Below are 18,464 nucleotides of genomic sequence, written 5' to 3' on the forward strand. Positions count from 1 at the left end.
TTGTTTTTTGCCCGATGAATGATGGTTCCCATATACCATCTGGCCCATGACAATTTAAGATCACCTTAGTTAGCCCCATCCAGTGTTGACAACAGAAGAACGGGCCTCTTGTCCACCGGAGCCACCGGAGAGTCAGTGAGCGGGGACAGACTTCATTGTGACTGAGAAGATTTCAGCTGAAACTGAGACCCCACCACTGTAACCAGACAGAGAGCCCCTGTATTCATCTGATATGCCTGCATGTATCTAGGTAAGAGGCTATACTCGATCAGATTATAAGATATCCCACAATATGGAAGGTGTAAGTGCTCATTCCCTGGTAAGCCAGGAGTCCTGCAACTCAGCATCTATTCAAAAAAAAGAGAGGTGGTATCCCTGCCTCAGTGTGGGAACTGTTACATAATACTGTTAACAGATACAACACAAACACTGTACTTGTGAATGGATACGGGAGGAGGAGGAGAAGGAGAAAGCCTGTGGCCTGTGCCTCTCATCTCTGAGAGAGGGGGCAAAAACTTTGCAATCAATTTAGATTCTGCAATTGACCAACCAAAGTGGTTCACAGTCAGTTTTTTCCTGCAGAGCCCTCCTTTGATAAAAATATTGTCCAAAAAAAGAGAAAAAAAATACTGTGTACATCCATCCCAGGGTGATGCCTTTAGGCAGAATTCACCTCCGCCACACTCACATCTCACAGTTTACATGGAATAAGAACAAATCTATTTGATCTCTTACTATTTCATGAAACACATTAAGAAAGATTCCTAGAGATTAAGATTAAGAGAGAAGGGATTACTTGCAGAGAAAGTTAATGCCATGGTGCATTCCCTCCCCCAAGATCCTGAACTGCACATTACAAACAATTATATTAGCCTGCTGATATATTACATGTACTATTTCAGAGAGCTGGAGCCACTGTAATAGAGGATGCTGCTCTTACGCTGATGTGTCGTAAAATGAAGTTATGGAGGCCCATTACAGCAACCATAGCTGCTGTCAGATTAGAGGGGAAAAAAGGTCCCTGGCAGAGCAGTTGAATATAAGAATGGAGCTGAGAATTCAGACCAAATAAAGACACAAACATCAAACGATGTGTGCAAACATGTAATTGGGGGATAAAACATAATATCCCACTGAAACTACACTGAGGCTAGAAAAACAAACCCGTTCTCCCACTGGATATAATTATAGTGGTAAAAACATGAGATTGGGGACAGCGATAGTGGTGTAATATGCTTAGAAATACCAGGAGAGGTCCCAGTAGAGCATCGCTGGGTAGAGTTGGCTTGGGAGATAAGGCCTCCACACACAGAGGAGAGTGGGTGGGGGGGAGTTTATTGCAGTTTAATGTGGTTTCATTGTGGCACATTTTGGCTGATGTCTGTTTTAAAAACCTCAAAACAGGCGTAATAAAACAGTTTTGTTGTATTATTATTATTTTTAGAAATTAACCAGCTTAAATACACAAGTTCACATATACTTGCATCCACATACATAAGAGTTGGCACACTGCACTTTTCTGAGGAATCATAAGTGAATCAAGCATAATATTCAACCACTAAAACGTTTTTATTTGCAATTAAATAAATCTAATTGGGCATTTTAATAAATAAAATAATATGCGTTCTTCTTTGTTTTTTTGTTAAAGAAAGTTAATAAAGAGTAAATTTGAGAATTCGTGGATAAAAAACAATAATTACATTTTAGCACTCCAAACAATATGTTGATTAAAGAGCTTGTTCATACTGCCAAATTAACCATTACACAAACATAAAAAATTATTTTGGTAATTACAAATCCTGTTTATTTAGGGCAGCCGTGGCATAAACCTGACATCGGGTGGTGGTCTCATACGTTTGTTATCGCTGCTTTATTCTGAAAAACAGGGTTACTACGCGAGTGTTTTGCGTCCCATCGTGGCATTTTCATGGAGTTTCTCATGCGAGTAATAAAAAACACACTAACGAATCAGGCGAGGGTGATAGCTCAATAGCTATCATAAATTGCGTCTCCTTGTAGTCAGCGCCTATGCTTAAAATTAATTTTACTGTCTGAGCGCCACTTCCTGATACACCTGTTTGGCAGGTAGTGGTAGGGCGGTCTGCCTAGGCGAGGCTAGGAGAGACTGAGTCATGAAAATAGACTATGGGCGGAATTTTACTGAAGCTTTGACGCAACTTTGGACTTTCTTTTTTTAAACTTCACGCATTGGAGCCTGTTTTCCCCCCAACTTTAAAATGCGTCGACCGCTCCGAAGAACCAGCGCTCTGGTTTTGCTGCTGTATTGGCTCTGCTGTTTGGGTGAGTAAACCGAGCCCGGGCTCGGCTGTCTTGTTTTTAAACTGGAGCCTCCATACTCACACAACCCCTGTCGCGTCTTTCAAAGTTTGGGCTGGTAGGCTGGCATTTATGTCCCATTTCCGCAATAACTCGTTAAACGCAGGCTGTTTAAAATTTAGTTGACGTTTGAGTTTTCAGTGTCGTTAGCTCACCACTGTTAGTTGTACATTACACGTTTCGTTTTTAAGGCTGTCACATAAATGCCCAAGGCAAAGGAGGCCTTCTGGGTCTACTCAACACTTCGATAGACTTAGCACGCCATATTTATTTGTAGTTTTTTTTTTCCGTTTATAGCTTTTCGTTTTAGATATACACTGCCAGTGAATATATAAGACAAACCAGTGAACACAAAATATACTAAATGTAATCCAGTAAACACCACGAAGTTGTAGTAAACTACTCAGACAAGTGTTAAGTCACTGTCAACTAATTAATGATTCCCTCTTGTGGTAATAAGCCTAATAATCCACAGAGGCCTGCTAATGTAGCTACCGTGGGGGCAGCCACACACGCTCGGCTCTTAATAATAACCATAATAATAGACCTTAGTTATGAAACCAGCCGTGGGAAAAAAAAAATCAGACAGTAACACAAGACCACGGTATTTTGCCGGGCAAATTACAAAGATGGCGCTGAATTGTGGGCAGACTTTCAAAAAATAAGAAAAATAAATTGTGAAAATGGAGTCATGGCTGTCGTGGACAACATAAAACAGGGAGAGGTTGGTGTAACATCAGCATGTCCACAAACGCAGTTCTGTGAAAATGCTAGGATGCTGTGTGAAATGTAGCTAAAAACAATGCAATGATTCAAATATTTCATAAACTCAAATTTAATTGTTAATAGAATTTAGAGATCATATGAAATGTTTAAACTGAGGAAATTTATTATTTTAAGACAAATATTAGCTCATTTTGAATTTGATGGCAGCAATGTGTCCCAAAAATTGAGACGGGGGATATCACTGTGCACCTGGACTCTTCTACTATGAAGCCATGCTGCTGTAATATCTGCAGTATGTGGTTTAGCATTGTCTTGCTAGAATATGGAAAGCCTTCCCTGCAAAAGACGCTGTCTGCATGGGGGCATGTGCAGCTCTAAAACCTTTCAGCAATGATGGTGCCAGTTCCATAGGCACTAATGCACCCCTGTACTCTCAAAGATGCAGGATTTTTAAGTGAGCAGTGATATCAAGCCAGATTGTTCCTGTTACCTCTTTAGTCCAAAGGATGTGGTGTCCATGTTTTCCAAAAATAATGTAAAAATTTATGCTATTCCGTGGTCAGATTATTTATGTTCTGTCTCTGTTTAAGTGGATTTGCCTTTCTGTATTGCGATGATGCCTCTTCTTTGCATGATAGCTTTAACCTGAATTTGTGTGATTTTGCCCCTCGCGCACAGAGATTTCTCCAAATTCTTGGAATCTTTTAGTGAATGTACTGTAGATGCTAACATATTCTTCACAATTTTACCTTGAGGAACATTGTTTTTTAAATTGTTTCACAATTTGAAGATGCAGCTTATTGCAGACTGGTGAAATTCAGCCCACCAGCACAAGCTAAAGAAAAAAAAAATGTGGAAAGAAATCAGCCTCTCTAAGCTGGTTTTTAATACTCAATCATGCTGCTGACCTAATGCCAATAAACCTAATTAGTTGAAAAAAGTTCCCCAGCTGTTTCTTTTTAGTGCCTCTTACATTTCCAGCTGTTTGTTTTCCCCATCCTGACTTTCTTGAGACGTGTTGCTACTATCAAAGTCAAAATGAGCTAATGTATTTTATGAAAGAGCAAAATGCCTCAGTTTCAAAACATGTTTTGTGTGTTATGTTGTCAAAAAATATGTTTATGTTGAGTTTACATTTTACATAGCATCCAAATTTTTGTGGAATCGAGGTTGTACAAATATGGGGAGTTTTTCCTTGCAGGGTTACATAAAAACATGCTTACACAGTGTGTTCTCATCCTCGCTCTTCTACTCAAGTAAATGTCCAGAAACGAGTGTCAACATGCCCAACGATGAGCTGCCGGTGTTCCTGTCAGCACTGATTACGAGATTATCAGCATTTACTATCTTCAAGTTCAAGAGCGGTTTGGCTTTTTGGTTTCCACTTTTTTTGAAGAGATTGCTTTGTTCAAGTCACCCCAAGGTCTTTGTTGATGAATCGGGCTGATTGGATGAGATCTCTTCTGCTCATTTGTTTAATATAAACGTCGGCCTTATCATGTCCCTTGGGTTGCTTGGTGAAAGCAGTGGTGTCGTTCTAATAAGATTGGTTATATCAGGGGATCGCTCTATTTTGCTTTTGGCAAATTCTTAAAGAAAATGCATGTTGAGGCTTTTTCTGGAAATGAAGGGCTCTTTCATTTTTGCAACCCAAAAGCAGTGTGTTAATGTCAGAGATAGCTGAAGGGAAAATGCAGCCAGTTTCACATAAATACTTTGTCTTAAAGGGGACAATGTTGCACCATGATGATTTTATTCACTTTAGTTCGAGTCAGTTGGTCAGGCTGTTTTATCAGTCTACCAGTTACAGCTTCAGTCTGAAATCAATCACATAGCCAGAATATTCATGAGCCCCAGAGGAAGTGACTGTGTCATGCACCACAGCAATGCTGACATTTATTCTTGAGAGTGAAAATACCTTTACAGTTACTGCATAAAACAACAAAACAAAAAAATGGCTCCAGATGCACAGAGTCTCTCAAGGATCATTTCTGGTCCTGTTGGCGATCCTCTACATCTTCTGTATTGCTATCAGCAGCAGTTTTATGCATTTATTTAAATAACCATGTCTGGATGGATTGGCCACGAGCAGCTTGGCGTCTGTGGTTCAGAACAAATCATTTTGGCAAAGCTGTCGGCTAGATTGCTGTGAAATTTGCCACAGATCCCAAAGGTCCTATTAGGGTAAATGGAACTGATTTTTTTTTATGTAGTGTCACATCGCGCCAAACTTTATTTTTACTGCTAATTAGCAATCAACATGTTAAACAAAGATAGTGAATAGGGTGAAGTTTCAAACCTTGCTGCACAGTCTGTCCACTGTGTTCTGAATCCAGTCTTCATGGTATGTCCGGCATTTGTGCAAACACTAGCAAGAGAAGCCATTAGTTTGTTTGTTTTTTTGTTTTGTTTATTGGTGTAGTTGAGCGGTTTGTTGTGGACAGTGCTGATGTTGAGTCCCTTGGTATTATCACTGAAGAAATAACAATGAAAAGCCATCTAGAGCGAGACGGAGAGCTGAAGGCCCTTGAGAGATACAAATGTAAAACAAGGTCTGTCCAATTCAACAAGAGAGTCGGATGAGTAACTTGCATTAGCGTCAGTCAGTTCTGTGTCTATCCGGAGGACGTTGTTACCTTGGTGTGAGCATATTTGCACACTCTATTTTGCAGTGGGTAAAACGTCACTCACATTGTGTTCTCCTTCCTGCTTTACACACAAATATATAAATCTGTACATAACAGCCCCATTTTTTTTTTTCTGGCTGGCTTTCATCTCTGACCAGCGGATCTCTCTTCTTCTTCTTTTTCTACTATAATATTTCACCTCCAGCTCCTTCCCCAGTCTCTTCCATCACAGTGACTACACCACCAGAGGTCCATGCATCTAAAGGCGATACTGTCACATTGTCCTGTTCATTTACTTCCACAAGTAGGCCAACTAGTAGGATGACAGTTGACTGGTCTTACCGGCCTCAGAGTGGAGGTCCACCAATGATGGTGAGTATACTTTTATCCGAATTAACTTCAAGGCTGTGTTGCAGCCAGTGTTGCAAAATAATGTGTATCCTTTATTTGCAGCCATAACTGCAGTGGATTAAAATGTAAAAGTCTGTAGGTGTAATGTTCAGTCAGCTCTTTCAGAAACAGCTTTTACGATACATTTTCTCTAAAACACCTGTAATTGACTCATTTTGGGAGTTTTACACATTAAAAGATAATTGGACAAGAGAACAAATAAACACTGTGTAGTGCACCGGCTGAATGTAGATGCCAGTTGAAAGTATTACTCTGCAAAAGATAAGCTCATAGAGAGATCAAAGCTGTGCTCCCAGTAATGACATTATTTACTGAACTAACTAATGATGACTTATTATCACACATGAAAATTAGAAGACCACGACTATAATTTGGTAACAGATAAACAGGATTATGGGGTTGTTGGTTTTTTTATTTTGGTTTTTTTTGTTTCCTTCGCAGGATAATTAAATTACTGTTCTCAGCAGCTGGTTTTTCTATGTCAGTGGTTCATAGATTCATTTATTGGTGGCTGGCTGTCTGGTAACAGTTACCCAAATATACATTTTTAAAAAAATATTATGGACTGCTGATAAGACTTTTTAAAATTCAATTTCAATTCAATTTAATTTATACAGTGCCAAATCACAAAAACAGTTGCTTCAAGGTTCTTTATATTGTAAGGTAGATCCAACAATAATACATACAGAGAGAAACCCAACAATCATATGACCCCCTGTTAGGAAGCACTTTGGCGACAATGGGAAGGAAAAACTCCCTTTTAACAGGAAGAAACTGCCGGCAGAACCAGGCTCAGGGAGGGGCGGCCAACTGCCGCGGCCAGTTGGGTTGCTAGAAGGAAGACAGGATAGAAGACATGCTGTGGAAGAGAGCCAGAGATTAAGACAAAATCATTGTGCTTTTATTTTCCTCTGTTATGTTTATTCCCCCAGTACTGATAATAGCTGTCAGTACTGACAACTATTATTAGCTACTGTTACACACTGACTGTAGAAATGAAATGCATTTTGTGAATTCTTTATAATTAGATTTCATTGAACTGAAATAAAACGTACAGGTGAACTGAGCTAAACATGACTCAGCCTGGCAGGGAAGGAGCTATGGATTATTTAGGTGGGGCAAAAGCCACTGCTTCCAGGCAAAGGGTGCACTGGACTGAAACAAGACAAAACAAAAACATCCTTGTGAAACGTTGCTGCACAATCACTGTAAGCTGAAGTTACAGTTGGAAGATAAAATATAGACTCCAGACAGTGTGTATATATGTGCAAAGGTCCTTAGCTGCACTTCATGTCGTCTTTCTTGCTTTCAAGGGGCCAGAGTTTCTTGTCATAAAGTCTTTCAAAGATTTTCTTTTGACACTGGTTGTTTTTTCACTTATTCACAGTACAGTCCTTCATAAGCAACATAACACTGACCTAGGAATCATTCAAGCATTGAAAAGGCACCTAACTCATGGGATGAACCAGTGCTATGTCTACATGTAACAGACATCTTGGCAAAGAGCCCATTTTAAATTTGATCTTTAGGCCCTTTGTTGCGAAACACATCATTTGTACACATTTCTTTAGCTGAAAATCTGAAAAACACCCCAAAAAAAACAGTTTAACAGACGTAAAATATTTTTGAACTTGCAGGTCCTCACACAGAAATTGTTCATAAGACAGGCTTGTGACACGCATTGCCACTTTGTGCAAACACAGCTTGTTTGAATATGTGATTGCTTTATTTGCATTCATGGCCAACTCAACTTCTCTTGATTTCTGAACGTACCTGTACACCTGCTGTGATAGCAGCAACACCCTCAAGCAAATTCAATTAATTAAAATTTTATTTATGCCAAACTCATCTGATTTATGAGCCTCAGTGTGAGGGGAAAAAAAAAACAAGTCCATGTTTTACCCATTCATGTTCCAGTCCATCTTTTGTGGCTTCCTCGGTAAAACCTCAGAAAGTGAGCTACCTTAATAGACCCCTCCTCATGCGATGGAATTGTGGTCTTGTTCGAAGTGCGTTGAAATGTATCCATCCTAACCCATAACTGCATTCAGTCCTCTAAGTGTGGCTTGAGTTTCACTGACCAATCCACTGGAAACACACCACATCATTTAAGCATTTCCATTTGTACTTTAAGATAGCCATCCACTGTGGTTCTGTGTAATTGCATTTGGACTGTGAGAATCCATAGTGTGGTAGCTGCAACCCTCTATGCAACCATTTCCTATAGGAGCACTTGAAGTAAAGTAGAGGCTAATGCTTTGTGGCTCTGCAGATATGGAGTTTTGCTGGTTCACTCTCATTAAGATGTAGTTGTGTAGAGGGAGAGATGCATGTTATATTAGCGTTGGGGTGTCAGTCTGCAGTAGTTGCTTGATAAAGCCATACAGCTGTTAGTGGGGGGGGGAAAGGAGGAGCCAGCTGCTTCCTAACAAAAAACAGGAGCCCACTTTTCCTGCAGTTCATCAGAACTAACTTAACCTAAATAAAAAGAGGCAGGTTCCTGATGCGACCAGTACATACAAATAAAAATGAGAAACTTCCAGACTTGCTTCTAAGCCTTCATTTACTTCCCATCCAATTTCATTTGCAGTTTTGGCTGCTTTATTGGCCTGTGTGTCCCTGCTCGTATGTCATGCTGGGAGAGGCCATGAATAAGCATGTGAAAACCTCTATCAGAAAATATAATTTTGCTGCCAAAGCTTTAGTGTCAATCTGAATTGCTGCAGTGCTTCAGTGGCTTACATAATTACCTCCAGTCCTGATGAGAATTAATTTTGTAGATTGGCAAAGAGAGGCTGAATGTTCAATCAAATATCAGTGGAAGCTGATGGTAATTGAAGGATTTGGCTATTGAGTTTCGCTGAATAATGTTACATTAAAATCTATTATTATGATCTAAAAGTTGCTGCTAAGCTTCTCAAGTCAGGGGAAGCATTTGTTTAAATGTAGGTGGTCTCAGTTGAAAACAGTCTTCCATCCTTAGTCATGCTGCAGCATCTCTCATGAATTCAAAAGTACCTTTGGGTCTAATGTTTGTTTTCAGCCTGAGCAGAGTCTAGTAGTAGCAACTGATTTCAAGCTTTTCTCATGCAGACTGAGCTCTGCCAACTTTTAAATGATCAACCAAGAGTGAGCAACACAGATATGACCATCTTTATCTTTGCCAGCCTCTACAGCAGTCTACAGCACTGGGCTGTAAAAGCATAAAACCTTATCAGTCCTAGTAATTATCCAGGTGATTCTGTGGTTTTGCTTTTCTCCTGCCTCAGTTTATTGTGAAGATCATATGCAATTATCCTTGTTGACAGTGTTCACAGGGATTTGCACACTTCAGGCAGTAAATGTATAAACTTCAAACAAGGCAAACATTTTTACCTAATCTTGATTTTTTTTAAAAAGTAAGTATTGTTCTGGAATTGTGTTGACACGCCATTTAGTTTGTGAAGCCAGTTTGAATACATCATAAATAATATAAAACTTTTGTGTTTGTTCATTTTTATTTTCATGTACTTTTCAGGAAAGGGAGGGATTATATTTAGGGTTTGTAGCACTTTGTGAATGGTTCATGTTTATCAGATTTACAGCCCAGAATAACACAATCTGAAGTAATGGTGGTGAGCACAAAGAATCTAAGCCACTAGATAATCTAGTGGCTTAGATTATCTCTGCTATCAGTTCTACTTGAGCGTACTACTTGTCATTATGTGTATTAGCTCAAATACTTGTCTGGTTAAGTTGTAGGAAATTACATGTATGTTTAGCGGTCTCTGGGCATGGATTCATCTGTATTTATATTGGAAATTGTTCGGAAAATGTTCTGTGTCTTCATATGTCAGAAGCCTAGCATGGGTTGCGAGGACAGCTCAGGCATCAGCCACGTGAAATCAGTCGCAAAGAGCACCAAAAACTTTGTTTATTAGCAGGTTGTTGGAGCCATCTGTAGTTTGCATGAAAGATGCTAACCTCTTTCCAAACACCTGGCTTTTACTCTCCAGGCAGTGAAAAGTGCAGTGCAAACTGAAATGGAGAACATTTGCTTTACTGCTACAACAAACAGATTTCAAAGGTCTGCGTTTCCTGTTTGCAGCACACTTTTCAGTTTCACTACCATTTGGTGAGTAGTTTGTGTTTGCAGACAAGTCAGCATTTCATGTGCAAACTATGGGTGACTGTCAGCTAACAGAGCACACACTCAGCAATTTGTAAGTATTTTTTGCGCATGCTACACCAACAACTTTGCACGTGTTTTCAGTGGCTTGTGACATAACTGCAAACGGTTTCTTAGTGGGTTGACGACAGCTCTGTCAACAACTCTTTCACTTTTTTGATGTTCAGATCAACACTAGTTAAGTTTGTTTTGTAAGTTGTTGTGATCTTGTTTAATATCATCTGTGTTGAGGAGGTGTGCAAGCAGTAATACCGAGAGTAAAGAAGGTGGAAACTGGTGCGATTATAAATGACATCAGTGTTTAGGTCAAATCTGATATTGCTGTGGAAATAGATAATTATGTTTTTATCTTAATAAAGGAGATTCTTATTAAATCCTGTGATTCATGTTGGTGGAGTTTTATTCACATTATTCAAATAGGAGCAGAAAATCATATCAATACAAATACATACTTTCACACTGTATTCTTTACCCTTTTCTTGTTGGTGTTTTATTTGTTTACTTTCATTTTTTTTCTTTTCCTCCCATGTCTGTGCTTATTGGTGTGTCATAAACTTAATAAAGCACACATTCTGCACTCTTAGTTTACTCTGTGCAAAACATGTTCTGTCGTGTTTACACATTTTTATCCCCCTCTTTTCCACCCACATGCACAGCACACTCATTCTCCGGATGTCATGTTGTAGAGAGGTCTGGGTCAGCTTGATGTGGGAGTGATAAAAGGGATGGAGTTTGTTGTTGAAAACAGACTGATGTGGTAAATGTTAAACACAGACGTAGATTCAGTTTTTAAGACTCCTGCAGAATTGTGCACTAGCATGAATGTCCTTTGGGAGTTGCTGGATTTTATTCGTATTTCTCAGACTGAACAAGGAGCACTCTTCCCTCTGTCAACAATGTTGCCCAAGGAAAGGATGTCCAACCACCATCTGTTTCTCCAGACAAGTTAGATTTGCAAATGATGAGTAGTATTATGTGCTCTCTGAACAGGAAAATGATCATTAATTTACAGTTTTAGGCGTTAGTCTCCTAGTGTGACACAGCAGGTTGAAATATGCACAATGCATAGCCACATTTCACTGCACATCCTTCCTGCACACTCAAATATCATTTTCAGCTTGCTCAGGCCATTTAATCACTCCTCTGTCTTTCATATAAAGATGTAAGATGTCTTTTTCTCCTTTCAGTTTCTCCATTTCTCCTCACGGGCATACCCACCAACAGAGGGTCAGTTCGGCGGTCGAATCCGGTGGCAAGGCACCCCGGCACGTGGAGATGCTTCCATCTCTTTAATCAATGCCACACTGAATGACAATGGGACCTTTACATGCACAGTCAGAAACCCTCCTGATGTCCACGGGTCCACGACTTCACACACTGTACTTACTGTCACACCAAGGGGTAAGATGCTAACCTAACGAGTCAAATCCTTGTCTTGCATTCAGACTCTTTCTGTGTTTGTCCTGACTTCAACTCAGGTGTCTGGATTTGGTGCCTCTCATTATCAGTTGTACAGTGTATGCATGCAGACACTGGGCTGATTTAGGAAAGGCTTAAAATTCCAATGCCAGCCTCACAGTTTAATGGATGGCAGACTAATCCAAACATCCATGTTGTTTGTGTAAGCCTGTTATGATTTAAGCATTTGGTCTCACATGTATTAACCTGCTTCAGCTATGAGTGGACGGTAGATGATTAGAGGATGACTGGAGTGTAGCTCATCACATTGTGATAAAAACCTAGAAGGGAAGATTGAACCCACTCTTGTCTGTGCAGTTTGTAACTCCGGTACGTAAAATGAACATGTGAAATCTTGACTGTATTTTTCTGGGAACGGCTTCCACGCAACCAGGAAGTTGCTATTCTCTGATAGGGAAGAGTCTTGCACGTAGCCCCACTGTAATGGCCCATTGTTTTTTTTTTCTCTTTCTGTACAGATTAGCAATGAACTTTTTGTCAGGGAGCTTTGGGGATATGCTGGTTGGTGGATTTGTACCTATGGGTAAAGACAGGCAAGGTGTTCTAATCAGCTGCTGGCTTCAGCTGCATATTTACTGTAAAGATGTGAGCCATGTATCATGTGTCTTTTCATCTCTTCTCTGCAAGAATATTACAAACTGTTTCACGTTTTCCGTGCTATCATCAACTGTATAGTGGCACTCATAGAGCTGCTGTATATAGTATGTATACAGTTTACAGTGTGTGTATATGTGGTGACTGCCAAGTGCAGATTTGTATGAAGTCCTGTAGATGTGTGATCATAAACATCATGTAACTGTGCCCCTGATGACCAAACATTCTTCTCCTCCTCCTCAGTGCCCAGCATTCGCTTCTCAGATGTTGCAGTCCTCCTTTTTTTCATCCTCCTTCCCTCTGCTGTCATAACCCTCATTCTTATTGGACGGATGCTGTGTCCCAAGAAAGAGCGTAACCAATCAAAGGCCCACAGATCACCCATAGAGGTCACAGAGGGGTGAGTAGATGCATTCTGCCAACCACTGGTGAGGGTCTCCAGGGGATAAAGATGGTCACAGCAGGTGATAAATAGGATTGATGGTTATAGATGTTTCTTCAAATGGATTTAATGAACGTTAAACATGAATCTAAGTTTAAAATGGGTGTTTGCTTCTGAAGAGTGGCTATCAATCACTCTTTAACTGACTTCTCGCTGGTATGTCATGTGATTAGAAGTCACATAGGGTTTCGGTCAGTACGGGCTTGTTTTTACTGGTTCATGCAGGAAAAAGCTTTTAAAACAAGTACTGGCTTGCAGCCGTGGTTCACATTAATCTTAGGTGCTCTACGAACTTTATATACTTCTATATAAGCAGCTTGACACTGTTACCATTATCTTTTGAAAAAATTGCTTCATATTTGTCTTTTCACGTTTCCCTGTTTTTATATTGTTAAATACACTCAAGTATATCTTTACAGTAGAAAACAAGAGAATAACAAAAAATTGGCTATTTAACACTGAATAGAAAACTTGTAAAAAGGCCAAAATATTTTAATTAGAATATATTAATCAGTGATCTTTGTAATTGCGGAAAATCTGATGTTGTTAGCTTTGGGCGAACTAGCCTGTCTTCCTTGTTTTTGGTCTTTATGCTTTGCCAAGCTAACTGAGTGCTTGCTCCATCTTAATGCTTAACTGACACATAATTAAATGGGATTCATTTTAATGGGGAATTATAATTCCTACAATTACAAACATTTATGTTTTAGTTATTAAAGAATAATTGAGTGCTAACGTCTGTTTGTGGTGTAAATCCAGTGTTTCCCACAGTTTCAGATTTTATTTGTGCCAGTGTATATAAACATATTTATACAATGTATGCATCGAAAATGTGCACACGCTGCTGTCTGTCTGGAAATATACTTTAAAATAATATAGTGTGTAAGGTACTCCTGTACAAAGATTTTAATGGACAACTACTTTGTGGAGTTGAATAACAGGGTTTTAAAATCAGTTTACCTCTCCCTCCCTCCCTCCCTCCCTCCCTCGGATGAACGTCCATGATGGTAGTCCTTGCTCTGCTCTGAGCTCACACTACAAAACATGAAACAGTTCTCCTGCAGCTTAGAAGGAAAAGTTGAAACCAGAGTGGCCCTAGTTTGCAGCGGATCTCCACAGCAAAATAAATACTACAGCTGGAGTCAATGCGACTGTGGCATGAGAAACTCTCTAAAGAGACATCAGTGACGTATCGATGACTGCCACAATGGTGACCTAGCGAGTGAGCCAGCTGGTAGCGAAATATAAGACGCGAAGGCCAGCGGGAAGCTAATAGTCCACTATTAGATTTAAGGCAGATGGCATTGTTCTTTCAGATGAAGAGGAAAAAGCTAAACTGGGTCTTCAAATAGAGTTTAGCAGCTGATAATATATCTTAAATTGCTGCCCAATTAAAGACTGAATGTGGGAAACACGGACATAAGTGGAAACAACAAATGGAGAGCCTCAGTTGAAAAGTACATGTTTTATTGTGGGCTTGAAAGGTGATTTGTACGTACTGTATCTAAACAGCACAGGCAGGTTTTTACTTTGCAAACATGTGATTATGTCGTTCTTAACTATCTTTGCTGTCCGTTCTGCATTCATCAGGGATGAATATGGCATCCCAGGATACACACACAAAGAAGAAAGGGCCAAATGCTGTGACCTATATCTGACGGTAAGAGTACAGAATTTCTACAAAGCCATAAATAACTTACTGAGACATGTCTGCGAGATACATTTCACATGATTCATTTTACATGACCTCGGTGTCTGACAACAGGACTTTGGGATTTGTAAATTATTGATTCATTTTTTCCTGTGCAGCTGTTCTGTGTCTTTGACTTTGTGTACCTGTCCATAAGTATTTTTTCCTTTTCTTTTCTTTTCCAGGACTCAGATGAAGAGTATTACTTAAAAGACTTTAAAAAGAGGCCTCCTGAAGCCGAAGGCTACGCTGACTCCCACTGCTAGAGAACCCCGGTGGTCAGGAGATGTAACTGCAGCCTGGCGCTTTATAGGCAGTCGATGCAGGATTGTCACAGTCCACCACATATGCCACAGTCCACCACTCAGCCACTCCACCACTTGGTGATGAGGTTTGTTTTGGTGACCCCTTTGGTAAATACTCCATATATTTAACACTATGCAAATAATTAGATTTTCTTTTGTATTCCCAAGCTTATGCACACCCCCCCCCCCCCCCCCACAAAAAAAAAAAAAAAAAAAAAAAAAAAACAACCCCAGAAAGCTAGAATTTATAGGCTGTTTTGACTGTTTTCACACGACGGAGCTGGGGATGAAGAGAAATCTAAAGTCTGTGGTGTGAATATGGTATTTACTTTTTATTCTGTGTGCACAAAGCACCATGGCTGGTACTGTTTGGCAAACTGTCCTTGTGTATGCAATGTATGCAAACACAAATATTCTTTTCTTTTGTTTTTTTTGTTTTTGTTAGTTTTTTGTTGTTGAAGGAGATGCATACATTTTTTTTTCTAATTTATTGCCTCCATCAGAGTGGCTGTATGATATCTGTCAGTGTCTCTGTTTTACTCTTGTGGAACATTTCTGTTATATCATTAATATTTGTAAAAAAAAATAAACATTAACTGAGATCACTCATGGTATTTATAGTCAGTACTCTGTTTCACTTCCAGCAATAATTGTATGCATTTGCTTTTGGATAGTTTTTTTTGGAGGGAATTCCTGTGTTTGACTGTAGATGTGGTTATGTTATGTAATATAACAGTTGGTTTTGAAAGCACACCGTGCTTTTGCATCTTTTTTTCACAAATAAATTGAGCTGATTCTTTTAGCTTTGTAAGAAGATTGCTTTAAAAAATGATTGTACTTAATATAAAGAAATTGTTTATTCTTATTTTTTTATTAAAGTGATGGATCTGTATTTAACTTCTACTGAGACAATTTGATGTTAAAGTTCATGGCGCACTGCCACCATTTTCTCCCTTCCTCTCCTTGTTTGCTCTGTTGCACTATTCATGAATGGATCTCTTCGACTATTCATGAACGCTCTTGAATATTCCTTTAAAAACTCTGAGGACACGCTGGAGTCTTGGAACTACTTGTAAATTTGTGGTTGCATCTGTCTCATCTACACAGTTGTGGGCCTTGAGAGACATGAAAAGATCCAATAAACAGTCTCCAGCAAAACGCAGTGAAAGCGACAAGTCCTCATTCTGTCTCATTTCTTTTCTATTTCTCAGTCTGCTCATTCATGTCCTCTAGGTTTTAATAATTCACAAACTGCTGTGGTGAAACAATTATCATTCCTCCTTCATCTGAACTGCCATGGCAACAGCTTACTCGTGTCAAGCAGAAAAAAAATATATTGAAAAAAACTGATTGAAGAAAGGAAACAGTTGGACTGTTGCCCGGACTCAAATTTCTGGATAAACCTTGTTTAGGAGACGCTTCAGATGTTCTGTTTTCCATGCTAAGAGGATATAGTATCATTCCTGTCTCATCACTTACCTGCAGAGATTTACTGCTCCAAATATTGAGCCACATAACATCCATCTTTCTAAATGCTCAATTATGCAAAACATTTTGCAGAACATCTGTTTTTATCAACCTAAAGTCTGCCTTTGGGTTTAGTAGTGATTATGACTTTCCCCTAGTGGAAGTGCTGCAGATTTACCTTATTTACCTAAATTTATTTGTGCTGTCGGATATTGTTACTGGCTGGAAATTGGAGAAAGTGTTGAAAGAAACTCCTCTAAAGCAGCATCTCGTGGAAAGTAGACCCAACAATGATCAATAAACCATCTGCTCCCCCACTGGGAAAACTCACTACCACTGTGTGTTAGGATTGTCACATGGTCTTTATAGCCAGGTAAGTGTTATGTTTGGAAATAAAATCAGACACACATGGTTATCTTTTGCGTTGTATTATTTGACCTGTTGCAAAAGCAATAAGTGCTCTTCAATAATGCAGATATCCCGCATGTAAACAGAGCAAGCAGTGAGCTTAGGGTGGAAAATTGGCGCTGTGACACTGAAAGTCCTGGTCAGCTGGGGCCTTTCCTGTGTGGTTGTTCTCCCTGTGCTTTTACATCAAAGACATACTTGCTGGTGTAACTGGTGAGTGTAAACTGGTTGTGAGTGTATTTCCGTCTCAGTAATAGACCTGGAAGAATCTGGAACCACTGGGACCAAAACCATTAAGCTGGTGGACAAGTTCAAATGGCTGTTTCATTGCCTCTCCGGGCACACTGTGTCCACATGGTGTCGCATTCAGAAACAGATCATTCATCCCAGATCACTCCACACAGCTATCTACACTCTGCCTGCCCATCAATAAGACATTCAGAGAGTGCAGAATCGAGTTTTTGTGTCTGCAGGTGTACACTAGCACAGTCTGCCTGCTGATGATTAATAATTAGCCTTAGTCTGTATTTTCATTGAAGTGAATTAGATTTATGTAGACAGGGCAAGATTTCAAATACAATACTTAATACACAAATTACCCTGGATTTTTGTTTTTTCCATGGGGGGAAGATGACCTGCTATGTCAGCAACAGTGGTAATGTTTCAGCCTACAGTTGCCTTCAATGCTAGCCTGAAGTGTAAAAGACGGACATGTATGCTTTTTTCACCTTGGGTTGTTAATTTTTGACGTCAGTACCAAATAACCAAAAGTACTATTCTCAGACCTTTTAGATGTTTCAGGGGAAGGTATAGACTATTAAGTATGTATTTATTATAATAAGTAAAATACTCACACAAAGCATCTTTTTTTTCTTTACCAAAATAAAGTAGTGGATGAGAAGAATTCATATAATGGTATCTCTCGAATGATGGTTTGAGATTTTCACAATGGCTTCTTTGGTGAAAAAAACACAACTGATGGGCTCTGGGAGCATAAACATGTAATTTGACATGAGTAGAAAATTTTGGAGCACTGCAATTTCTGGCCACAACACCACCTCCACCACTTAATTTAGACTTAGGTGATGGGAGGTTGTCAGCATACGGTGAGAGATGCCTAAAGTTTGTAGTGACACTTCAGTCATTCCATCTTAAACAAACATGAGCCTTCTGTTTGACTGTCTCCCATTTGAATAACAATATTATTGTCCAAAGGCTTCATATATAAAATACTTTTCAAGATATATTTTTTTGAAAATGGTCCATCAACCCACTTTTGCACCGTTTTTTTGCACATTGAAATTTGAGGCGATGTTTGAACATAAATATCTCAAAAACTATTGAAGAAAAAAGACATAAAACTTTTCACTGCTCTTTCCTGAATCATTAACATGATTCAGGATATTTAATTTGGAACAGATACATTAAAAATGTCTGAGTGTTCAGTTCAAATAAAAAAAAAAAGTCCCATACTTGAGCACATGCTAATAAAATACATCAGATTGTGTGTTGTTACATTTCACAATAATGCAAAAATAGAACATGAATAATTACTGACAAAAATAAAGAGAGTGATACTTTCATCAACTTTCATGCTAGATTGAGCAAAAATGAAAAAAACAAAAATCAGCACATAGTCTAATCCAGACAGAACAAAACTCTGGAGTTTCCAGATGTGGACTTTTCATATTTTAACCAGCTAATTATCTGACATTTTTTAATATATCTGTCCCATATTTTAGAATCTGATTCATTTTGATAGCATGAAAGACCAGTAGAGGGAAAAAGGCTTTTATCTTTAACAGTTTTT

The 18,464-nt window shown here is 39.1% G+C and overlaps 1 protein-coding gene across 1 annotated transcript; it reads left to right on the top strand.

Annotated features, from left to right (window-relative positions):
* The first annotated feature begins 4,345 nt into the window (after positions 1 to 4,345).
* mpzl3 (myelin protein zero-like 3) lies at positions 4,346 to 14,912 on the top strand. Its single transcript, XM_063494115.1, has 6 exons — positions 4,346 to 4,427; positions 5,896 to 6,062; positions 11,457 to 11,670; positions 12,586 to 12,742; positions 14,375 to 14,444; positions 14,660 to 14,912. The coding sequence occupies exons 1-6, from the start codon at positions 4,346 to 4,348 to the stop codon at positions 14,738 to 14,740; spliced, it is 771 nt and encodes a 256-aa protein (XP_063350185.1). The 3' UTR covers positions 14,741 to 14,912.
* Positions 14,913 to 18,464: the final 3,552 nt, after the last annotated feature.

Source organism: Pelmatolapia mariae, linkage group LG14, assembly GCF_036321145.2.
Source record: "Pelmatolapia mariae isolate MD_Pm_ZW linkage group LG14, Pm_UMD_F_2, whole genome shotgun sequence".
Lineage (NCBI taxonomy): Eukaryota > Metazoa > Chordata > Actinopteri > Cichliformes > Cichlidae > Pelmatolapia > Pelmatolapia mariae.

Coding starts and splice junctions, on each gene's coding strand:
- mpzl3 (XM_063494115.1), top strand. CDS start 4,346: ATGCCCAACGATGAGCTGCCGGTGTTCCTGTCAGCACTGATTACGAGA. Junction 6,063..11,456: donor GTGGAGGTCCACCAATGATG/GTGAGTATACTT, acceptor TTCTCCTTTCAG/TTTCTCCATTTCTCCTCACG. Junction 12,743..14,374: donor CCCATAGAGGTCACAGAGGG/GTGAGTAGATGC, acceptor TGCATTCATCAG/GGATGAATATGGCATCCCAG.